The sequence below is a fragment of the Nyctibius grandis genome, chromosome 4, assembly GCF_013368605.1.
Source record: "Nyctibius grandis isolate bNycGra1 chromosome 4, bNycGra1.pri, whole genome shotgun sequence".
Lineage (NCBI taxonomy): Eukaryota > Metazoa > Chordata > Aves > Nyctibiiformes > Nyctibiidae > Nyctibius > Nyctibius grandis.
Window position 1 is genome coordinate 19,175,317 of NC_090661.1, and position 20,654 is coordinate 19,195,970.

The 20,654-nt window shown below is 37.5% G+C and overlaps 1 protein-coding gene across 1 annotated transcript in view; it reads left to right on the forward strand.

Moving 5' to 3' along the window:
• LOC137663167 (mucin-6) overlaps positions 1-19,957 on the forward strand; it is a 30,874-nt gene extending 10,917 nt beyond the window's left edge. The window contains exons 9-29 of the mRNA XM_068400077.1: positions 60-180; positions 1,038-1,176; positions 1,340-1,444; positions 1,791-1,863; positions 2,134-2,271; positions 3,157-3,318; positions 3,892-3,986; positions 4,642-4,774; positions 6,046-6,295; positions 7,348-7,400; positions 7,506-7,615; positions 8,396-8,547; positions 9,292-9,433; positions 9,905-10,015; positions 12,044-12,229; positions 12,687-12,926; positions 13,893-14,049; positions 14,799-14,942; positions 15,468-15,530; positions 18,369-18,536; positions 19,656-19,957. Coding sequence (XP_068256178.1) covers positions 60-180; positions 1,038-1,176; positions 1,340-1,444; positions 1,791-1,863; positions 2,134-2,271; positions 3,157-3,318; positions 3,892-3,986; positions 4,642-4,774; positions 6,046-6,295; positions 7,348-7,400; positions 7,506-7,615; positions 8,396-8,547; positions 9,292-9,433; positions 9,905-10,015; positions 12,044-12,229; positions 12,687-12,926; positions 13,893-14,049; positions 14,799-14,942; positions 15,468-15,530; positions 18,369-18,536; positions 19,656-19,957 — 3,044 coding nt within the window. The remainder of the gene's footprint in view (positions 1-59; positions 181-1,037; positions 1,177-1,339; positions 1,445-1,790; positions 1,864-2,133; positions 2,272-3,156; positions 3,319-3,891; positions 3,987-4,641; positions 4,775-6,045; positions 6,296-7,347; positions 7,401-7,505; positions 7,616-8,395; positions 8,548-9,291; positions 9,434-9,904; positions 10,016-12,043; positions 12,230-12,686; positions 12,927-13,892; positions 14,050-14,798; positions 14,943-15,467; positions 15,531-18,368; positions 18,537-19,655) is intronic.
• The last annotated feature ends 697 nt before the right edge of the window (positions 19,958-20,654 follow it).

Genomic DNA, 20,654 nt, shown 5'->3' on the forward strand with positions numbered 1-20,654 from the left:
TAGCTTTAGTGCTAAGTATGGATATGGAAATTTATTTTGTTTATCATCTTCTTTGGCAGGAACTGTTCTTGATGACATCTCAAAGAACAGAACATGTGTTCACATTAAGCAGTGTCCATGTACACTGAATGGGAAAATTTATGCTCCTGGTGAGACAATGAAAGCAGCATGTAGGACCTGGTGAGTAGCAACAGGTACTTTCATGAGAGGATGGAGAGTATCTTCACCAAGCGATTGGAAAATTCAGCCTAACTTTTCGGAGAGCAGCTGCAAATGTGTCATACCGTCTCTGAGGCCTCCTTCTTTGAGTGCCACAAATCATACATTTGTAATTGAAGATGTACATGTCTCATTTCCTGATTAATCTGTACAAATATAAATGCTCCTTCAGGCCGCACAAAACAGTAGCATTTTTATCTCCTCTGTGAAAGTGGAGGTAAAATTAGTACAAAACAAATCTCAGTGTTTCTGACCACCAAATCAGTGCTGAAAACTGAATTTCTGTTTTGCAACAGAAAATAATTACTTAGGACAATATTTTTAAATATGAAAATTTTTTCCAAAAAAAAGTGGAATAATTTTTCTGTGTGTTATTTCTCTTGCTATCATAAAGGATAAATAATGGAATTTGATCCTCAGAACTGTAACAATGAATTCACTTTTCATGATTAATCTATTCAGGAAAGTTTACTGACAATCCATACAAGAGTTCAGCAACTTCTAATTAAGATGAACAACTTCAACTGATATACGTAGACAAAGAAAATCAAAGCATGGAAAGTATAAGGGGAAAAGTGATACAAATTACATCTTCCATTACTAGGAAGTAGCTGAGTTTTTAAAGCATAAAGAAAAGAAATTTCAGAACAGTGGAAATGAAAGTTCAGAATGTATATGTGTATTACACTGTGTTCACTAACCAATTTTGCATGTTGATCACTACAGCAAAACCTCCAGACAGGAGGATCAAATCGTCTGCTGGTAAATAGTGCCTTAGTGTGAGAATAACCTTACACAGAATTGCTTGTTTTCCTCAGTAAATGCACAATGGGTCAATGGAACTGCAAAGACTTACCCTGCCCTGGAAGGTGTTCACTGGAAGGAGGCTCCTTTGTTACCACGTTTGATTCTAGATCATACAGGTTCCATGGGGTTTGCACTTACGTTCTTATGAAGGTAATTTCCTGCAGTCTAGAAACACACAATATCAAATGGATATATTTTAGTCTGTCTTTCGTTTCCTATTGGAACACAAACTGGGGTCTTCCTATGATACACATTTATTCTACAAATCATTGTTATTCTGACACAGACTTCCCTTTTCACTATTTTCCTCCAGAGTTCCAGCCTGCCACACAACGGAACCCTAATGGCTGTATATGAAAAGTCTGGTTATTCTAATTCTGAGACGTCGCTTAGTGCTGTAATTTACCTATCTACAAAGGTAAGTATTCCCTCCACAGGTTCTATTCAGCATTTTATTAACCAAATTAGCAAAATAAATACTTAGTCATTGCTAGTAGCCTGAACTGAAAATTATGGGGGACAGATACTAAAGATATGTTCCAGTTCATGCACACACAGTAAAGATCTCAGTTGCCACGTCAGCTCAGGAAGTTAGAGTATTTTCACAGTGAAAACTGAAAGCAGTATGGAATAACGTGAGAAAAAGCTTGGATTAATCTTTTGCTATTATATAGGTCATTGACAATACCATTGTTTAAATTAAAGAACATACAAATACCATCAGTACAGATAATTACTTCTGATTCCATGTCCTTTTCTTACAGGACAAAATTGTGATTTCTCAGAATGAACTCCTTACTGACGATGATGAACTTAAGTGGCTACCTTACAGATCAGGTAAAGAAAAGGGAATATACATAAAATCCAAATGACACTAAATGTCTGTTTTACACAGCTTAGCAGCTTTTCTCTTGCAATTGCCAATAGCAGAGGTTTTAGGGGAAGGTTAAAATCTTTCCAATTGCATCTGTCCCTCTGTGGAGAGTTGCATGTGGAAGGAGAAACTTGTAGACAGAATGCTAGAACACTTAGATATGCATTAAAATCATTACTTTGCAATATCCTATGCACCAAAATCTCTATTTCTAAATATCCTTGTTCTTTTAGGAGACATCACTATTTTTAGACAATCCTCGATGTACGTTCAAATGTATACAAACTTCGGGCTGGAACTTGTAGTTCAAACATCACCTGTGTTCCAGGCCTATGTGAAAGTTGGATCACAATTCAGAGGCAGAACCCTAGGTAAGAAATCTAGTCCCCATGTGAAGAAGAAAATGTAGGGAGTGTAATTTTGAAAGCTTAGTACTCATCCTTTAAGGAATCAACTTTCTTCTCTGGATTCAAAGAAAAACCAACAAAAATACCTGCATTGGAAAACCAATGTGCTAAGAATTTGTTTTTCACTAATAACTTCGAAATGAATCAAAGACATTAGATGGGTGACATTTTTCATGGGTAATATAATACTGTTCTTCACATGCTTTATGTGTGCCTTTTTCAATATGTGCTTTACGACTCAATGAAGGGACAACAAATTAGTCTGTGTGGTCTCTACATCTTGGAGCACATGGTTATTTGAACGCAGTGCGCAATCACTCTAAACACAATAAGCCTAAGAATCTAAAAGCTTCTCAGCTGATAAGCACCAGATGGAGATGTTTATGTTTATTGCACAGCAACATTAGCCACAAAGGCATATCCTGCATTCTAATTATCTGTGGGGAATTACAGAGAGGCTTTAGCTTTTAAAAAAGTCTAAATGTATATTCTTTGTCACTACAGATTTTATATACGTAAGAAAACATGTGTAACTGCAAAAGTATTTAATGGCCTTTCTCTTTTACATGATTTAAAACCATTGAAAAAGCCTTTTTTCTAAAAACAAGACAAAACTTCTGTATGAATTAGTCATTGAATAGAAGTGGAGAATCTATACTTGAGAAGGCAGAGGCTCAGTGACTGAATATGTACATAATCAAGATTCTCTGGCTGCTTGACCTATAGAAATCATTGACACTCCATGTAGAACTTTTGAATCCATTTTCTCACTATTATAGAATGAAACGTAGACCATTGTGTACACATTCTTTAATTTTCAGCCATCCCTTGTATTTCTGATGTTATTAGGTTTGTGTGGCAATTACAATGGAGACACTACAGATGACTTCATGACTAGCATGGATATCACTGAAGGGACAGCCTCCCTGTTTGTAGATTCCTGGAGGGCAGGAAATTGCCATCCTGCTTTAGAGAGAGATACTGACCCTTGCGCTTTGAGTCAATTGAACAGTAAGTAGATGCTCCTGTTGTAACTGATCTCTCCAGCTAGCTTTGTCTGACACTTCTGTAAGTCCATACCAGGGGAATGAGTTTGAGAGAAGCAGAGACTCAGACAATTGAACATCACAAATTCTGTCACCAACAAGACATTTCTGATTTCTAGAATACATACCTAGTGAAAGCTTCTCAGATCCCATTCTAGAGATTTGGGATTGAGTTCATGAATGAGAGGTTTTTGGTGATATTTCCAGTGAAATTGCAATATCCATGGATGTTTTAGACTTGGTCAGCAGTGCTGTGACTGAAATCCAGGCTTTGCCTTCTCAAGTCTCTGTTGTTATTGGTCTTAAAAAAAAAAAAAAAAAAAAAAAGCGGAGGGGGAGGGAAGCAAGCCCTACTGAGCTGTTTGAACAAAACTATAGTCTGCAAGCTAACAAGCTAAGAAGTTGTCCTTTTGTTCAATCCATCATTGCCAAAAGCTCAGCTAGATAGCATGTTCAGGGTTTTTTTTTTTTCTTTTTCATTTTTTCATTTCTTTTTCCTAACTTTCTCTGTTTAATGTCCATGATTTACTTTCATTAGAAATATCTGCTGAGACTCATTGCTCCATTCTTACAAAGAAGGGTACAGTGTTTGAGAAATGCCATGCTGTGGTGAACCCTATTCCTTTCTACAAGGTAGGAAATGACGATAGATGTTGTACAGAGGGAATCCAAGTACGGACCAGAATGTACTCACATACAGTATCCTACTCATTTGGATAAGCAATGCATAGAACCTAAGGAAACAAGTGTGTTTTTGAAAATTATGTCTCCACCACACTCAAAGTCTGTTTTTTCATAGGCACCAGTCCCATCCCTATGGATCAGAAAGTATTTTTGCTCATGCTGCAGTTGTCCATGTCAACAACTTTAACTATGCAAAGGATTTGATTTTTTCCTGTGCATAATTGAGCTGATTATATTTGCCAATCTCCATAAAACATTTTGAAAATTAAAAATTAAAAGTAAGAATAAACAAAGGCATTTTTAAGGTACTAAGTATATTTTATTCATGTCAATCAGGCAATTAGTCTGATCTTTTTCATCAGTTTTAATTATGCAACAATATGTATTTTGCATTACTTACCTCTGCAATTCAGCATAGAATCACGTATGTTGGAAAAGACCTTTAAGACCATTCGGTCCAACTGTAAACCTAACACTGCCAGGTCCACCACTAAACCATGTCCCTAAGCACCACATTTACACATCTTTTAAATACCTCCAGGGTTTAGCACTTTCAAGTGTCTGCTCCCCAGTAACAGAATACTCTCCATGTATTGGGTTTCAGAGATGTGTCTACCAAGCCTGTAATTATGAAGAGACCTTTCCTTACATTTGTTCTGCTCTGGGATCATATGCACGAACATGCAGTTCAATGGGTTTAATCCTTGAGAACTGGAGAAACAATATGGACAATTGTAGTAAGTAACTGAACCAACTCTTAATAATCTGCCATCAGATTAATGCATGCATACAGGTCTATCTGTTTCCATTTAGAATATTGCAATGTTTGATTCATCTATGACAAAACTGAACAAGAGCAAGAACATATTTTGAAACTACTTGTCCGTTGTTAGAAAATACCTACTTATTGCTCAAGTAGAATAGAATAGAATCATAGAATCATTTTGGTTGCAAAGGACTTTTAAGATCATCGAGTCCAACCATTAACCTCGCACTGCCAAGTCCACCTCTAAACCATGTCCCTAAGCACGAGATCTACACATCTTTTAAATACCTCCAGGGATGGTGACTCAACCACTTTCCTGGGCAGCCTGTTCCAATGCTTGATAACCCTTCAGTGATGAAATTTTCCTGATATCCAATCTAAACCTCCCCTGGCACAACTTGAGGCATTTCTCTCGTCCTAAAACTTGTTACCTGGGAGAAGAGACTAACACCTGCCTCGCTACAACCTTCTTTCCAGTAGTTGTAGAGAGCAATAAGGTCTCCCCTCAGTAGGCTGACCAGCAGGTATAAAAAGCCATATTTTCAGGAGCTGCTGACTTCACAGATGTGTCATTATGCAATGAAAAAAAACGTAAATGGTAAAGCAGTATTCTAAACAGTGTCCAAAATCATCTTAAGAGTAATGAAGAAAGTAGTGAACAGAAAGAAGAGGGAAAGCAGAAATGAGAAGGCAGATATCCAACTTTTGAATACCCTTCTAGTTTCAGAAAAGGATTGTTATTTAAGACTACATGAAAAGATTACTCATATGCTTTAAGGTGAGCATGTGGATGCTTACAGGACTTGATAATGAAGTGATGGAATAGACAGATAATAAAGATATACTGTACCAAAGGTGAGAAAGAACTAGGAAAAACTCTAGTTGCAGATGTGATTTTGCTATTATACAACTTAGACATAGGCACAGGTTTCAGAGTTATTCAAAAATACATTGGTATTTCTGCAAACTTTCCCTTGGCATTATTTTATTCCAAGACACAGAAAGAAGCAATAAGATATTTAACGCTCATAAAACTTCCAAGCAGCTACATGGTTGGTGTTAAGCCCTGGTCTGCAAAATTTTTTGCTAGAGCTCCACATCCACAGGAAAAGAAGCAATAGGAAGCATTAAGCACTGAAGCTGTTGACATAATATATGCAGCACATTATGAGCACAGTTATCTTTCACAAGGAAGAGGATAATAAAATGAAGTTTAACATACTCTCTTGTCTTGTTTTACAGCCATTACTTGTACTGGCAATCAAACATTCAGCTACAACACTCAGGCATGTGACAGGACATGCTTGTCACTCTCCAACCGAGCCCTGGAATGTCATCCAACTGACATCCCTATTGAAGGCTGCCATTGTCCTAAAGGAACATACTTGAACCACAAGAATGAATGTGTTCGTAAACCTCATTGTCCCTGCTATTTAGAAGATAGAAAGTACATTTTGCCTGACCAGTCAACAATAACTGGTGGGATTACCTGGTAAGTGTGTCAAGTTTAAAGATTAACAAACTGAAAATGGAGACAAGGGGTCTTCATGTGTCTCTGTTGAGGGTTAATGGCAGTAAGCAGCTAAGCACCACACAGCCTCTTGCTCACTCCACTTCAGCTGGATGCAGAAGAGAATCAGAAAGGCAAAACCAAGAAAATCTGTGGGTTGAGATAAAGACGATTATTTAATAAGCAAAGCAGCATGTGCAATCAAAGCTCAGTAAGGAATTAATTCACTACTTCCCACCAGCAGGCAGATGTTTAGACATTTCCAGGAATGGTTACTTGGGAAGACAAGCACCATAACTCTGAACATCCCTCCTTCCTCCTTCTTTACCTGAGCTTTTATTGCTGAGCATGATGTTGTATAGTATGGAATATCTCTTTGGTCAGTTTGGGTCAGCTGTCCTGGCTGTGTTCCCTCCCAGCTTCTTGTACCCTCCCAGCTTACTTGCTGGCGGGCAGCATGAAAAGCAGAGAAGGCCTTGACACTGTTCAGCAATAGCTAAAACAGTATCATGTTATCAACACTGTTTCGTTCAGAAATTCAAAACATAGCACCATCAAGCTGCTATGAAGAAAATTAACTCAATACCAGACAAAACCAGTACAGTCTCCTTTACTTTTAACAGCAAAGGTTTATTTTTTAAGACATTGTTTTTGCCCTTTCCTAAAATACAAAGATTCGTAAACAAACAAAAAGCATTTGACTTACCTTAAGCTTGGAAATGTTAAGGAAAAAATTAGAAAATAATAGGTAAGATCTGATTAGGTAGGAGATTTTGTCAACAGCATCTGGACAGCTATATACAAACCTCAAGAATGACTTGATAGGCCATCATAATAGTGAATGTTATGTATACTACAAAAAGTAAAGAGAGGCATGTTGAGTCACATTCCATTTTGAAGGATGGGGAGGAGCTAGTAACATAAATGAAACATTTCCAATGGTGAGAAACATGAAGCCATTTAGCAAAAAAATAAAATTTCTTTCTTAGGAAAGAATTGCATTGAAATTCCTTTTTTCTTTTTTTCCCCACCAGCTACTGCGTTAATGGGAGGTTAAGTTGCACAGGCAAGCCTCAAAATCCTGCAGGTATGGGTCTGATATGGTTTACTTAGAAAAATATTCTTTTCCCCTATGTTGTAAAATTGCTACTTCACAATCTCTCCAATGTTTGTTTTTCTTCCTTTTTCCTAGAAAGCTGCAAAGCTCCTAAGAAATATATATCATGTTCTGACAGTTTAGAAAACAAGTATGGAGCTGCTTGTGCCCCTACCTGTCAGATGCTGGCTACTGGAATTGAATGTGTGAGTTTCACAGCTCTGGGATATTTACCCTCTTGAGAGAGGAAGAATATTCCAGTTGTTACTTGAACTTGACTACATTCCTTCTAGTGAAAAGAAAGGAGATATTTCTTCTAACATGATACAGTTAAACATCAGACTTCTTTCCATAGACTGTGGACACTAAAAATTTACTTATATTCAAGCAGTGATTAAAGGAACTAAATTGCATGAATTAATGACTTAAATTCTATTAAATGAATAGAATAAAAATACATTAAGGATTCTTAATGACATGGCTGTCACCTCTGGCTCAGATACTCCATAAGCTGCGTGTCTCTGGAACCTGATAGAACCTGTGGTTTATGCTTCCTGCTATATTCTTTCCCAACTGTCTGCTGCTGATGGTCACAGGATGCAGGAGACCTAGGCTAGGTGGACTTCTGGTCTGTCCTGATAGGGTTTTCTTATGCCTCTACATTAAGGAAACAGTCTAATTGGAAGAATTGTAATAAGCTTCCTTGATATAGAGAAACTTCTGTTGTACTCTGTCTGAAAGGTTGGTAGCAATGAAAGATAAATTTTTCAGAGTCTTCAAGTATGTTTAATATCTCACACAACAGGTATATCTTACAACTTCAGTGAAATTAGTTCAATTGACTAGTATATTAGTACAAGGAAAATCACAAAAGTGAAATCAAGTCAAAACTAGAACTTAGCACAGGTTCACTTTTGACACCATTCACATACAAGATAAAATGCATCTCGTTTTTTTTCATCTTGCAATCTGTTGATCTTTACCAGATACCCACTAAATGTGAATCAGGCTGTGTCTGTGCTGATGGGCTATATGAAAATCTCGATGGTGGGTGTGTTCCAGCTGAGGAGTGTCCATGCGAATATGGTGGTCTAGCTTATGGAAAAGGTGAAGAGATCCAAACTGAATGCGAGATCTGGTAAGAATCACACGGGTTTCCATTGTGCAACCTCTGTTTCACTAAACTGTACAACTACATAACAAAGTGTTTAGTTGACAGGAGAGCAGGAAACAGCAGCAGCTGAACAGAAGGAATACAGAGCACAGAGGTCATAAAGAGAAGCTTAGCATTTGGCAATATACATGTGTAGATAAAAAGAGTTATGGTACTGTCTTCAGGGATAATTTCTGCCATATTCCTGCATATCCAGGAATAAGGGCATCGAGTAGGGCCTGTAACTGTAAACTACATAAGGTCAAGGATTAAAAGCTCCACCTAAATAAAGATGAGGACACAATCTTCCTTCTTTTCTGTAGATAAAAGCAACCTACCCAAAAGATTTTTCTGTCTCTTTAGCAGCATTCTCAAAGTACTTTATTCCCTTTCCAGTTACTAATCTAGTATTAAAAAAACACCACCCCCCCAACCTACACAGAACAGTGACATCTGTTCTCAATAAGAGGAAAAATAAATGAGTTTTATATTCTCTCTGTCATGAAAAAAGAAAGCAAAAATGACTTAAGATTTCTTCTTTATTATGAATTAATTTTCTAGGCAATCCATAACTTTAGTTATGATTCTTATATTAATTGTAACTTGGTCACAGTGTACACAAGTCAATTAAATGAGCATCTTATCTATAAAAGTGCATGTATATAAAAAGAAGCAGGTTAAGGTGGCATTTCTTTGAAATCTGAGTATGGTTTCTCTTTTCACTCCCAGCACTTGCACAAAAGGCAAATGGAAATGTGTTCAGAAATCAAAGTGTTCCTCAACGTGTAATCTGTATGGAGAAGGCCACATCACCACTTTTGATGGACAGCGTTTTGTGTTTGATGGCAACTGTGAATACATATTAGCTATGGTAATCTGCCTCTTACTGCTTATTTTGGCAGTATCTTAGCATCAAGAAATACCTTGATTTAAATGGCTAATGAAAATATCCCAGGATGCATCTGTAACCAATAGAGCACTTTGAATTTTTATAAACACTTAATGTGTTTTATATTTTCTGCTTATTTCAATACTTAAGATGAAAAAACTTTATTTCTCAAATCACAGTTTTTTCATGCAATTACAACCAATTTTAGATTTAATAACATGTTTAAATAGTCAGTGATATATATGTATTCTGTACCAGCCAACTATATCTTTTAGGGAAGTGATGTCAGTTTGACTACCAAATCAAAGGTCATCACCTCCCAAAGAATCACAGTCATGACATGTTTAAGCTTTCTTTACTTTTTTATGCTTTTATGTTTTAAGTTGGAAGACTCCAGACACAGAGATTATTGGGGTTTTGTGCGTTTTGTGATTTGTTTTGGTTTTTTTTTAGGATGGCTGCAGTGTTAATAGACCTGTTTCCTCTTTCAAAATTGTTACCGAGAATGTAATCTGTGGGAGATCAGGGGTTACATGCTCCAGATCCATCAGCATTTACCTTGGGGTAAGATCCTCATTCTGCTGTTATCCAGCTGAACAGCTATTTTAAGCCCAAGTTTGCTTCCATTTTGGAAGCTTTAGCTGTGTCTTTGAAGTGATGTCTTGTAAGTAAAATTATGTGCTAAACCTAGAGCTTGAGTTTTAGTAGGAGTTGCCATCAGTTTTTTTTCAATTCTCATGTCAATGTTTCAGTCCCCAAACTTCTTGCCTAGCTGTAAAATTTTGAACTTTACTGACTCAGCAGTGAACTGCTCGGTCAAAAGATAGTGATTTCCCCCCAGCACCAAACTCAGGAAAACAGTAGTATAAAATTGAGGAATTCTTATCATGGATGATGAGCAAAATATCTCCAAATTTCTCTAAGTCCACGCAATATCTGCAATTCAAAATATATCCAGATCTTACCCGAGATATATCCATGAAACTATAGCAATGAGCAGTTATCCTCATTTCCACTGCTGTGTGACAGCTTCCAGAATTGGGTAAGTTTTACTGTTCTCAGATCTATGAGACAGTAGGGCCCAGTAGTATCAGATCATCTTAGAGTCCTTCATTATCTGACAGAGAGAAAAATAGAGACAGATGAGGTTTTATCCCAAGGAACAGTCACTAGAAGAAGTACACGTTTGCCACATTACTAACTAAATGCTGGCAGTTTCAGCTGGTCAGTGCCGTGGAGAAAAAGTTTGTTTGCTTAGGATCCCAGTTCATAAATGCATGCTCCAGACAAAACTTTCTCTTGATTATCTAGACATTGAAACACTGCAATATGACAAGAGTAAAGTTGTAAGAGTACACATGAGAGTGGGAGATAGTAAAAGAGCTCAAGACAGCTCAAGCTATTTTCTCTGTAACTTTTTGATTGTTCTTAGGAACACATGAAAACATACTTCCTCTAGTCTGGTGGCTGCATGTAGATGACGATATTATGTCCACCAAATGCAGTCAGAATGCCACCACACCTAAAAATGAGAGCGGAACAATGACAGATATTTTTGTTTCCTGTGAAGATTTGCATATGCATGCAAAATAATTCCAAGGGAGTCAAAAAGCCTGTAAAATAGAATCATGGAATAGAATGGAATCATAGAATGGTTTGGGTTGGAAGGGACCTTTAAAGGTCATCTAGTCCAACCCTCCTACAATGGGCAGGGACATCTTCAACTAGATCGGGTTGCTCAAAGCCCTGTCCAGCCTGACCTTGAATGTTTCCAGGGATGGGGCATCTACAGCCTCCCTGGGCAACCTCTTACAGTGTTTCACCACCCTCATTGTAAAACATTTCTTCCTTATATCTAGTCTGAATCTGCCTTCTTTTAGTTTAAAACTGTTACCACTCAACTTGGTGTCATCTGCAGACTTGCTGAGGCTGCACTCGATTCCACTGTCCATGACATTGATATTGAACAGTACTTGTCCCAGTATGGACCCCTGAGGGACACCACTTGTCACTGATCTCCATCTGGACGTTGAGCTGTTGACCACTACCCTCTGGATGTGACCATCCAGCCAATTTCTTATCCACTGAACAGTCCATCCATCAAATCCATATCTCTCCAATTTAGAGAGAAGGATGTTGTGAGGACCATCTCAAAGGCCTTACAGAAGTTCAGATAAATGACATCTGTAGCTCTTCCCTTGTCCACTGATGTAGTCACTCCATTATAGAAAGGCCACTAGGTTGGTCAGGAGGACTTGCCCTTGGTAAAGCCATGCTGGCTGTCTTGAATTAGTTCCCTGTCCTCCATGTGCCTTAACATAGCTTTTAAGAGGATCTTCACAGGCACAGAGGTGAGGCTGACAAGTTGGTGGTTCCCAGGGTCCTCCTTTCTACCCTTTTTAAAAATGGGTGCAATGTTTCCCTTTTTCCAGCCTCCGGGGTCTTTACCTGACTGCCATGACTTTTCAAAAATAAGTGGGAATGTCAAGACAGTCTGTAGTAGCACAGCATCTAATTTTCAGCAATGTGACACAGAGTAAGGAAAATACTGAAACTTGGTAAGTTGTAACATCGAGATAAATTTTGTTCCAGAACTTGACATTCATATTGCGAGACGAAACCTCCACTATTTCTGGAGAAAATCCTGAAGTACGATATAACGTGATAAAGAACGCCCTTCACCTGATGTTTGATATTATTATCCCAGGAAAATACAACATGACCCTTATCTGGAATAAGCACATGAACTTCTTCATCAAGATCTCCAGAGAAACACAGGTATTGCAAAAGAACTTCCTCAGTAAGCTGTTCTTCAATTCAGATTGAACTGCATATTTGATGATGGTTGCCTTGACTCTCTTGATGGCAAAGGTTTTTCAGAGATGCTACTAGTAATTAATTTTCATCATTATCTCCAAAACAGCAGAAATTTTCACTAGAAGCTGATTTTTAAGTGATTACCCTACTGCATTCACGAAATTTTTGAGCTAAGTACTTGTATTTTATACAACTGCATGGCTGAATTTGACCTCTACATGATGACAGTTTCCAGCTTAGAGGAGAAACACATTAATCCGCTGATGAATAGAATCTCATGCATGAGACACTAAGAATGTATGAGAGAGTATTTGTAGATCACATTTACTACTAAAGTACAGGAAACTGCCAGTAATTGAAAGGGAAGGCGAGTAATTGTAACTTGCTGAATTGACATTGCTGCTTTCATTTAACCTAGGAAACTATATGCGGTTTGTGTGGGAACTATAATGGCAATATGAAGGATGATTTTGAAACTCGAAGCAAGTATGTGGCATCAAATGAATTGGAATTTGTCAATTCTTGGAAAGAGAATCCGCTCTGTGGGGATGTATACTTTGTAGTGGACCCCTGTAGTAAGAACCCTTATCGTAAAGCATGGGCAGAAAAGACATGCTCCATCATCAACACCCAAGTCTTTTCTGCCTGTCACAATAAGGTAAGAATTTGTTTGGCCTTCTTTTTATTTATAGGCATAATCTGTAGTCTTCCAAAATGCTCACACTCCAACACTTGATTTTCTCTTCCCCAAAATATTTTAATAAAATATATATAAAATGTTTTATTGCTATGTTTTAGTAAAATAGATATAAAATGTTTTATGGCTCTCATTTATGTTAATCTTCATAATTTCTTATTTGCAATTCACCAGCCCTTTTGTAAGCACAAAAGCTAAGTATGGCATTAACTGATTAGTTAAAAATATCAGACTGAAACAAGAATGAAGACTGAAGTATCAGAAATTAGTCAGTCTGTTGATGATGCCTGATACTGATCAATGCACTGTTCACTCTTTTGAAAGCATTTAGCCTTTATGGGAAAACCAAACTTAAGAAAAGCCTGAAAACCCTTGTTCTCATCAGTAAATCAACATTACTTAGAAGATGCAGATCAGCCCAAGAACAAGATATCATCAACCCTCCTATTTGTTTAAGTTGCCCACTTTGTGGAAATGAAAATATCACAAGGTTCATCAGAACCAGGCCTTCTGAAGGAAAATCTCCACTTTTAGGAGGTGAAAACAAGTGAGAAATGTGGATAATGCTGCAGGGCTTATGCATATCCATGGAGGGCGTACAGCTGATGAACTTAGACACTTGTGCCTGAATGGATGTGGGGGTTTTTTTTAGCTGACTATATATAATATGTTCAGGACTAGTATGAATTTAGAAATACATATCTGGCAAAACATCATCAGTTGCTATTGTTCATGTGGGGACACCTATGTTCTTGCTAAAAAGATTTGTATGAAGTGGGATTGTATTTGCTTTGATAAGTGTTCAGAGGAAATACTAGTTACTCTCACTTAATGGAACATGTATTGTTTAGCCCAGGGAAAAAGATCTTTTTAACAAATAGGCACAAAAGAATCCTAGAAAATTCATTACGTCATTACTACATGCAGGTGAATCGTATGCCCTATTATGATGCCTGTGTTCGAGACTCTTGTGGTTGTGACATTGGAGGGGACTGTGAATGCATGTGCGATGCCATTGCAGTATATGCCATGGCATGCTTAGATAAAGGTATCTGCATTGACTGGAGGACTCCTGAGTTCTGTCGTAAGTTTCTTTAAGCTCTCTTTAAACAGCTTTAAGAGATTATTATTGTTACTGTTAGTAACAATATGGCAACATAGGTAATTCCTTAATAAGCACCTTCTAAGTTGCATTTTCTCTATGGGCAAATAGTTGACTTCAATCACCTGGATCTTGAAATCTGTAGTTTTCATTTATGCTAAAGTAACCAAAATGTTGTATCTCTCTTTATCATGGAGTAATGAGAGAGAAAAGAATGTAGTCACAGAAGGCAGACTGTTTCTTCTGCTGCCACTGTATAGTGAACTGTCAGTCTGTCAGCAGAGGAAGTATGAAATTGTAAAAAAATGTTTTATTTTAGCTATGCTGAAATCACCTTCTGTGTGGATGTCAAGGAAATAAAGACATCTGTGTTGGTTGGAACACTGTAAAACAGGAAAAAGATATCAAGGTGTTCCAGAACACTGTATAGGAAGGAAAAAAGATGTGTGTTATAAATCAATGCTAGAGTTGTCATCTTTGATGGTTTCTTTTCAACATTCCACTATATTATGCATTAAAAATTGTGTAAATGCCTGCAATAATGCATTTGCAAACAAGAAATTGACTTCACTGGAGCATAAATTTCAACTTACATGAGAAGCTAATCATTTCAGTGGCAAAATTTTTGCTTCAAATTGTTTATTAATTTTGTCCTCCCTTTAGTCCTTTAAAAGTAACATGCCATTAATTTGAAAAATTCTTATTTCTCTCTTGCTTTTACCTTTTTTTAGCTGTCTATTGTGAGTATTACAATTCTCATAAAACAACAGGAAGTGGTGATGCTTATTCCTATGCCTACAACAATGACAACTGCATCTGGCATTACAGGCCTTGTAATTGTCCAAATCAAAACTACAAATATGTCAACATTGAAGGTAATAAGATATACTAGTGTAAACCAGGAAACAGTAACATAGTAATTATTTTCAGTGCTGTTTTTTAAATCAATCATACCACAGTTAAATAATGGTATTCTAATTGATGCTGTCTTTGAAGCAGTTTTGCTGATCTTTACCTTATTATTACTGCTTTAAATACGTAATCTGTTCAGTACCTGTACTACATCTAGCTTTATATTGAGCTCAACCTATCTTGAAAAGAAATTCTCTGACTTGCACCAAATCAAAAGAATACGCTGTACTTAGGTAAGAAGACATGTGGAGAGAGAAGTTAATATTTTTATTAGACAAATGGATCTAGTTGGAGAAACCAAACAAATTACTACATACACAGACCCTTCTTCTGAGAATGACATTGGAAATGCTTACTCGAATAGATGATGTTGCAATCGATACAATTTTTAATAACAGAAATGTAAGATATTAGATTATTAATAGTATAAATTAAATGCTGTTCTCTGAGAAATGTAAAAAAACAAATGTCTCTTCCTCTTTCTTCAGGTTGTTACAACTGCTCTCATGATGAATACTTTGACCATGAGAAGGAAAGATGCATGCCGTGTGGTAAGCAGCAACCTATATACTCATTGTCTTTCTCTACAGTAACTAGAAAACAATACTATAACATTTGTGTATTCTCAAAGAAGGTATTTTTCCTAGTACCTCTCAATTAATAATGACTGTTCATCCAAACATAACTTTCCTTCAAAATAACCCTATTACTGTACTGCTAGTACGCAAAAACTTCAGTTGGTAAATAAAGGAATTAAAAGAACTAAATAAAAGAAGGATTAGGGTAAGGAGTGCTATAATACAGAAGCTGGATGACCGCAACTGATTTTAGTTAGCAACATGAAAAGTTATGTTCATTGTAAATGTGAGTACTTTTCAAAATGTGGGTCTTTATGAAAGTGTATTGGTCTTCTGATCTGCGTGAGGGGCTGCCCCAGCAGAGCTCTAGGTCTCACATATATTCAACCCCTTTCATAAAAAAAGGGAACATATAGAAGAAGATCAGACCTAGCTAATGGACTCTTCTTAGTAAATCTCTTTTTAGATATTTTTTTAAAATTATTTTAACTTAAGGTTTATTACTATATGGTCTACTTCTATGAAAACCTATCGTATTAAAAATTGTTTTAGATAGACTCTAGCTGCACAGTTTGGATTTTCATGCAGATGTAAAAAACCTTCAAGGACAATTCTTCTCATATTACAGAATTCTAATTTCTGTAACCAGTATGTAAATGAGTGATCTCATATACATAAAAAAAATGTTTCCATTATCCGTGAAAAGTGAGGTGCCCTTAAGCATAAAATCGTAAGAAAGGTAGCAAAAACTTACTTGTGTTCATTTATTATTTTGAGATGTATTGATTTCTTTGTCATTGTTTAAGTCCTTTGATGTGAACTTCACCACTGAAATATGTACTATTAAGCGTTTTCAAGAATATCTCACTAATTAACACAATTACTTTAATACAATCTGAAATTTGCCTTATTTGGAATATTTTAATATGCTTTTGTTCACAAACGTAACCTGTTCTACCTTTACACAACAGGAGATGAAAGCACTAGTACCACACCTGAAACATCTTCACCTTCAACAGGTTAGTTTACATAGTTGACCAAACTAGTACTTAAACACTGATATATGTCCTGATATGTGTTTATGAGGTAAGCAATATCCTTTTTTTGTGTGATATGGCATCGTAACCAGTTTCACATGCATAAGAGGCAATGATGAAAAATAACTTGGTATCATAATTATCACAAAAATTTTCCCAGAAATACTTGTTAGACATCTTAAAAAAAAAAATTACTGAGAGAACAGTGTTTCGTGAGTATACTTTGGCATTTCTAGATATCAATATTGAAATATCTCTGTTAGTGAATAAGGACTTCTGTCTTGTCTCTGATGGACAAGTGGGATTGAGCGCACCCTCGGCAAGTCTGCAGATGACACCAAGTTGAGTGGTACAGTTGAAAAGCCTGAGGGACAGGATGCCATTCAGAGGGACCTGGACAAGTTCAAGAAGTGGGCCCATGTGAACCTCATGAGGTTCAACAAGGCCAAGTGCAAGGTCCTGCACCTGGGTTGGGGCAACCCCCTGTATCAATACAGGCTGGGGGATGAAGGGATTGAGAGCAGCCCTGTGGAGCAGGACTTGAGGGTAGTGGTGGATGAAAAGCCGACATGAGCCAACAACGTGCACTTGCAGCCCAGAAAGCCAACTCTATGCTGGGCTGCATCAAAAGAAGCGTGGCCAGAAGGTCAAGAGAGGTGATTCTGCCCTTCTACTCTGCTCTGGTGAGACCCCACCTGCAGTACTGCATCCAGCTCTGGAGTCCTTAGTACAGGAAAGACATGGACCCATTGGAGCGGCTCCAGAGGAGGGCCACAAAAATGATCAGAGGGGTGAAACACCTCTCCTACAAGGAAAGGCTGAGAGAGGTGGGGTTCTTTAGCCTGGAGAAGAGAAGGCTCCAGGGAGACCTTATTGCAGCCTTTCAATACTTAAAGGGGGCTTATAAGAAAGATGGGAATATGCTTTTTAGTAGGGCCTGTAGCGATAGGACAAGGGGTAACGGTTTTAAACTAAAAGAAGGCAGATTCAGACTAGATATAAGGAAGAAATGTTTTACAATGAGGGTGGTGAAACACTGTAAGAGGTTGCCCAGGGAGGTTGTAGATGCCCCATCCCTGGAAAAATTCAAGGTCAGGCTGGACAGGGCTTTGAGCAACCCGATCTAGTTGAAGATGTCCCTGCCCATTGTAGGAGGGTTGGACTAGATGACCTTTAAAGGTCCCTTCCAACCCAAACCTTTGTTTGATTCTATGATGTACAAAATCTCACAAAAATTTCACCACAGTTCTTTGTGGTGACTGGCTCTATAACACTTCAACAATTTAAGAAGGTCTTTATGGAAATGTATGACTGAGTATACAAAACTCCTATAGCCTGATCCAGGAGAGGAATCTATATATACTGATCTTAAATTTGTTAGAAATTCCATTAATTTCCCTGAAGACATATTGTATTGGGAAAATGTTGCACTGTCGGCTGTGTGAATAACAAAATACAATTCCATCTCTGCTGCTATGCACAAGTACTTATGCCAAATTCACTTTAAAGTGATGAAAAAAAATCTATAAAGCTTCTGCAAGAATTCCTGTTTAATGTATTCACTGCGCATAATAGCAAAGGAATAGATGGTAACTTCTCTCAAATGCTTCATCTAAAAGGCAGTGGTTTCTAATAGTAGTTACTCCTAATAGTTATTAAGACAGTGTTTTTACTTAAAAAATAATTTTCAATTTACATAGGTATATTGTAAATAGAATATCAATAACCATTTCTTATCCTTTAATTTTGATTTTTTTTCTCTTAGTAACAACAGTGCAGCCTAAAGTAACAAGCAGCTCTGCCACAAGTACCCTCCCAACAGTACCTAGTATTTCTTCTTCTGCAGCTACTATACCAACTGAGACTACAAATCCAACAATAACCTCAAAATTCACAGTTCCAAGAACTTCATCACCTCTTGTCACATCAAAGTCAACAACTGGTAGGTTTTTAGTGTTACTGTCTAAAATAAATTGTAGTAAACCTCTACTATACATAGTTGGGATATCACTCTACTAGGAAAGCATTGTAAGCTGTCTCAACATCCAAGCAGAAGACTCCAGAGAATGAAGTAGGCAAAGCAGGCTTCCAGAAAGGAGTTTGTAAACCAGAAATTTTCAGAAGTGTAAATTGAAAGTGCATGGAAAGAGAAAGGATATAGACATTAGGTTAAAAATACAATCAAAAATCACTTGTGTGACTCATCTGAGAAGCACATTAGAAGTTGAATAAGCAGTGAGCCAGCTCGGCTCCAGTGGGATTTATTGGCTCAGCTTCAGCCTCTCTTCCACAACTGGTTCAGTTATGCAGTCATATTCAAGGAGCACCCAACTGACTGACTCTGAATAATGTAAGCAGGCTCCACAGCAGAATCACACAGGTATCAGTGCAGCAGCTCTGTCTAGGATTCTCGAGTCCTGCTCTCAGGAGGATGACTCCTTCAACATAAATTACTTCCTGATTCTATGGCTTGTGGAGACTCATAATAACATGTAGCTTCCCACCAACATGCGCTTCAACTAATAAGGCAACCTGGACCCAGCCTATCAGGGAAAGCAGAGTTAAAGAGTCCCACAGGAGTCAAAACACAACTTCAAAGGTTGCCATTGTGATAGATGATTTGTGCGCTGGGACAATGGAAGTCCTATAGTATGATGTTATTTTGTTTGTAATACAAATTATGGAAAGCTGAAACTGTGGCTGATTTGGAACATAGAATAGCCAATTAAATTGTCATTTGGGCAAAGCCCATACAGATTGTACCCAATAAGTGACAACAAAGCTAACTTCTTAGAAAATTATATAAAAAAATAACCTAATACAGGAAAAATACAGAAAATGAGAACAAAGATAGATATGAGACAATAGAAAACAAATATGAGTAGAGAAAGATTTGGTAAGCTTATGAGAACATGAATACAAACAATTACACAGGAAATATCAAAATATCAAGGATGAAACTGGGTCTCTGGAATATGGGTAGCTTCTTCATAATTTATCTAGTTTTAATTATTCAATGAACTGATTACTCACATTATATTATTTACCTTTACTCCAAAAGAACATACAACATCAATTTTTACCACACCAAACGTGACTACAACCATCACTACCCCTTCCATAATTACCTCAACAAAAAGAACCGTGACCACTAAACCAATGCGTACATCTCTTGCCTCATCAACCACTGCTTCAACAGAGATGGAACAAGTAATGTTCACCACACCACCCTTCAAGACCACTATCAAAAAGGAAACGACAACCACCTCAATACCTACTCAAGCCACGTCTCAGATCACAACTTTCAGCAAGCCTAAACTAACAACAGTAGGTAAATACGACTTTTTGGTATCTACCAGGTGAATCCATCACTCACAAGACACGTCGGTGTATTCCTTATAAAAAACCCAAGCATTCTTACTACTTGTCTTAACATTGCAAATAGATAGGAAAGGACATGGATGACTGAAGTGTGATGAAAATGGAAATTTATGTGTCTTGCCAATGTCAGAGCAAGCATCTGACATCCAAATATAATCTTAAACCTAACATTTCTCTTCGAGGCCATATACTCTACAGTTCCTCCAAATTTAGGCAAAATCTCTCTATGCTTCAAAGAGAGTACTTGAAAACTCACAGATGGCAGAATATGTGTTCCCCCTAGCCATTGTAACAAGTTCTCCCGAAATAAATATTAAAAAAAGGAAACTACACTTCGGGATGTCAGGTACTCCATATGCCAACAAGGACAGTCTCCTCTGAGTCTGTATGACAGCATGAATTGCTAGGTTAGCAACTGATACCAGAAGCTGGGATAGTGTGTGGGAAGTCTACTGTAGTGGGAGGGCAGGTGTACACTCTCTCCTAGTCTATGCGTCTCCCAACAAAGTACTGTTGGGGTGCACACATCTGGGTCTTCTTGTGCAAGCAATTACAGCTTCCTCTGAGGAAGTATCACAACCCACTTTAACTAGGAACCTTACCAGCTCCAGACCATTACTAACATCCATTCTTCCTTACTTTACAGAGAGTGAGAGAACCCAAGCAACCACTGTGCAGC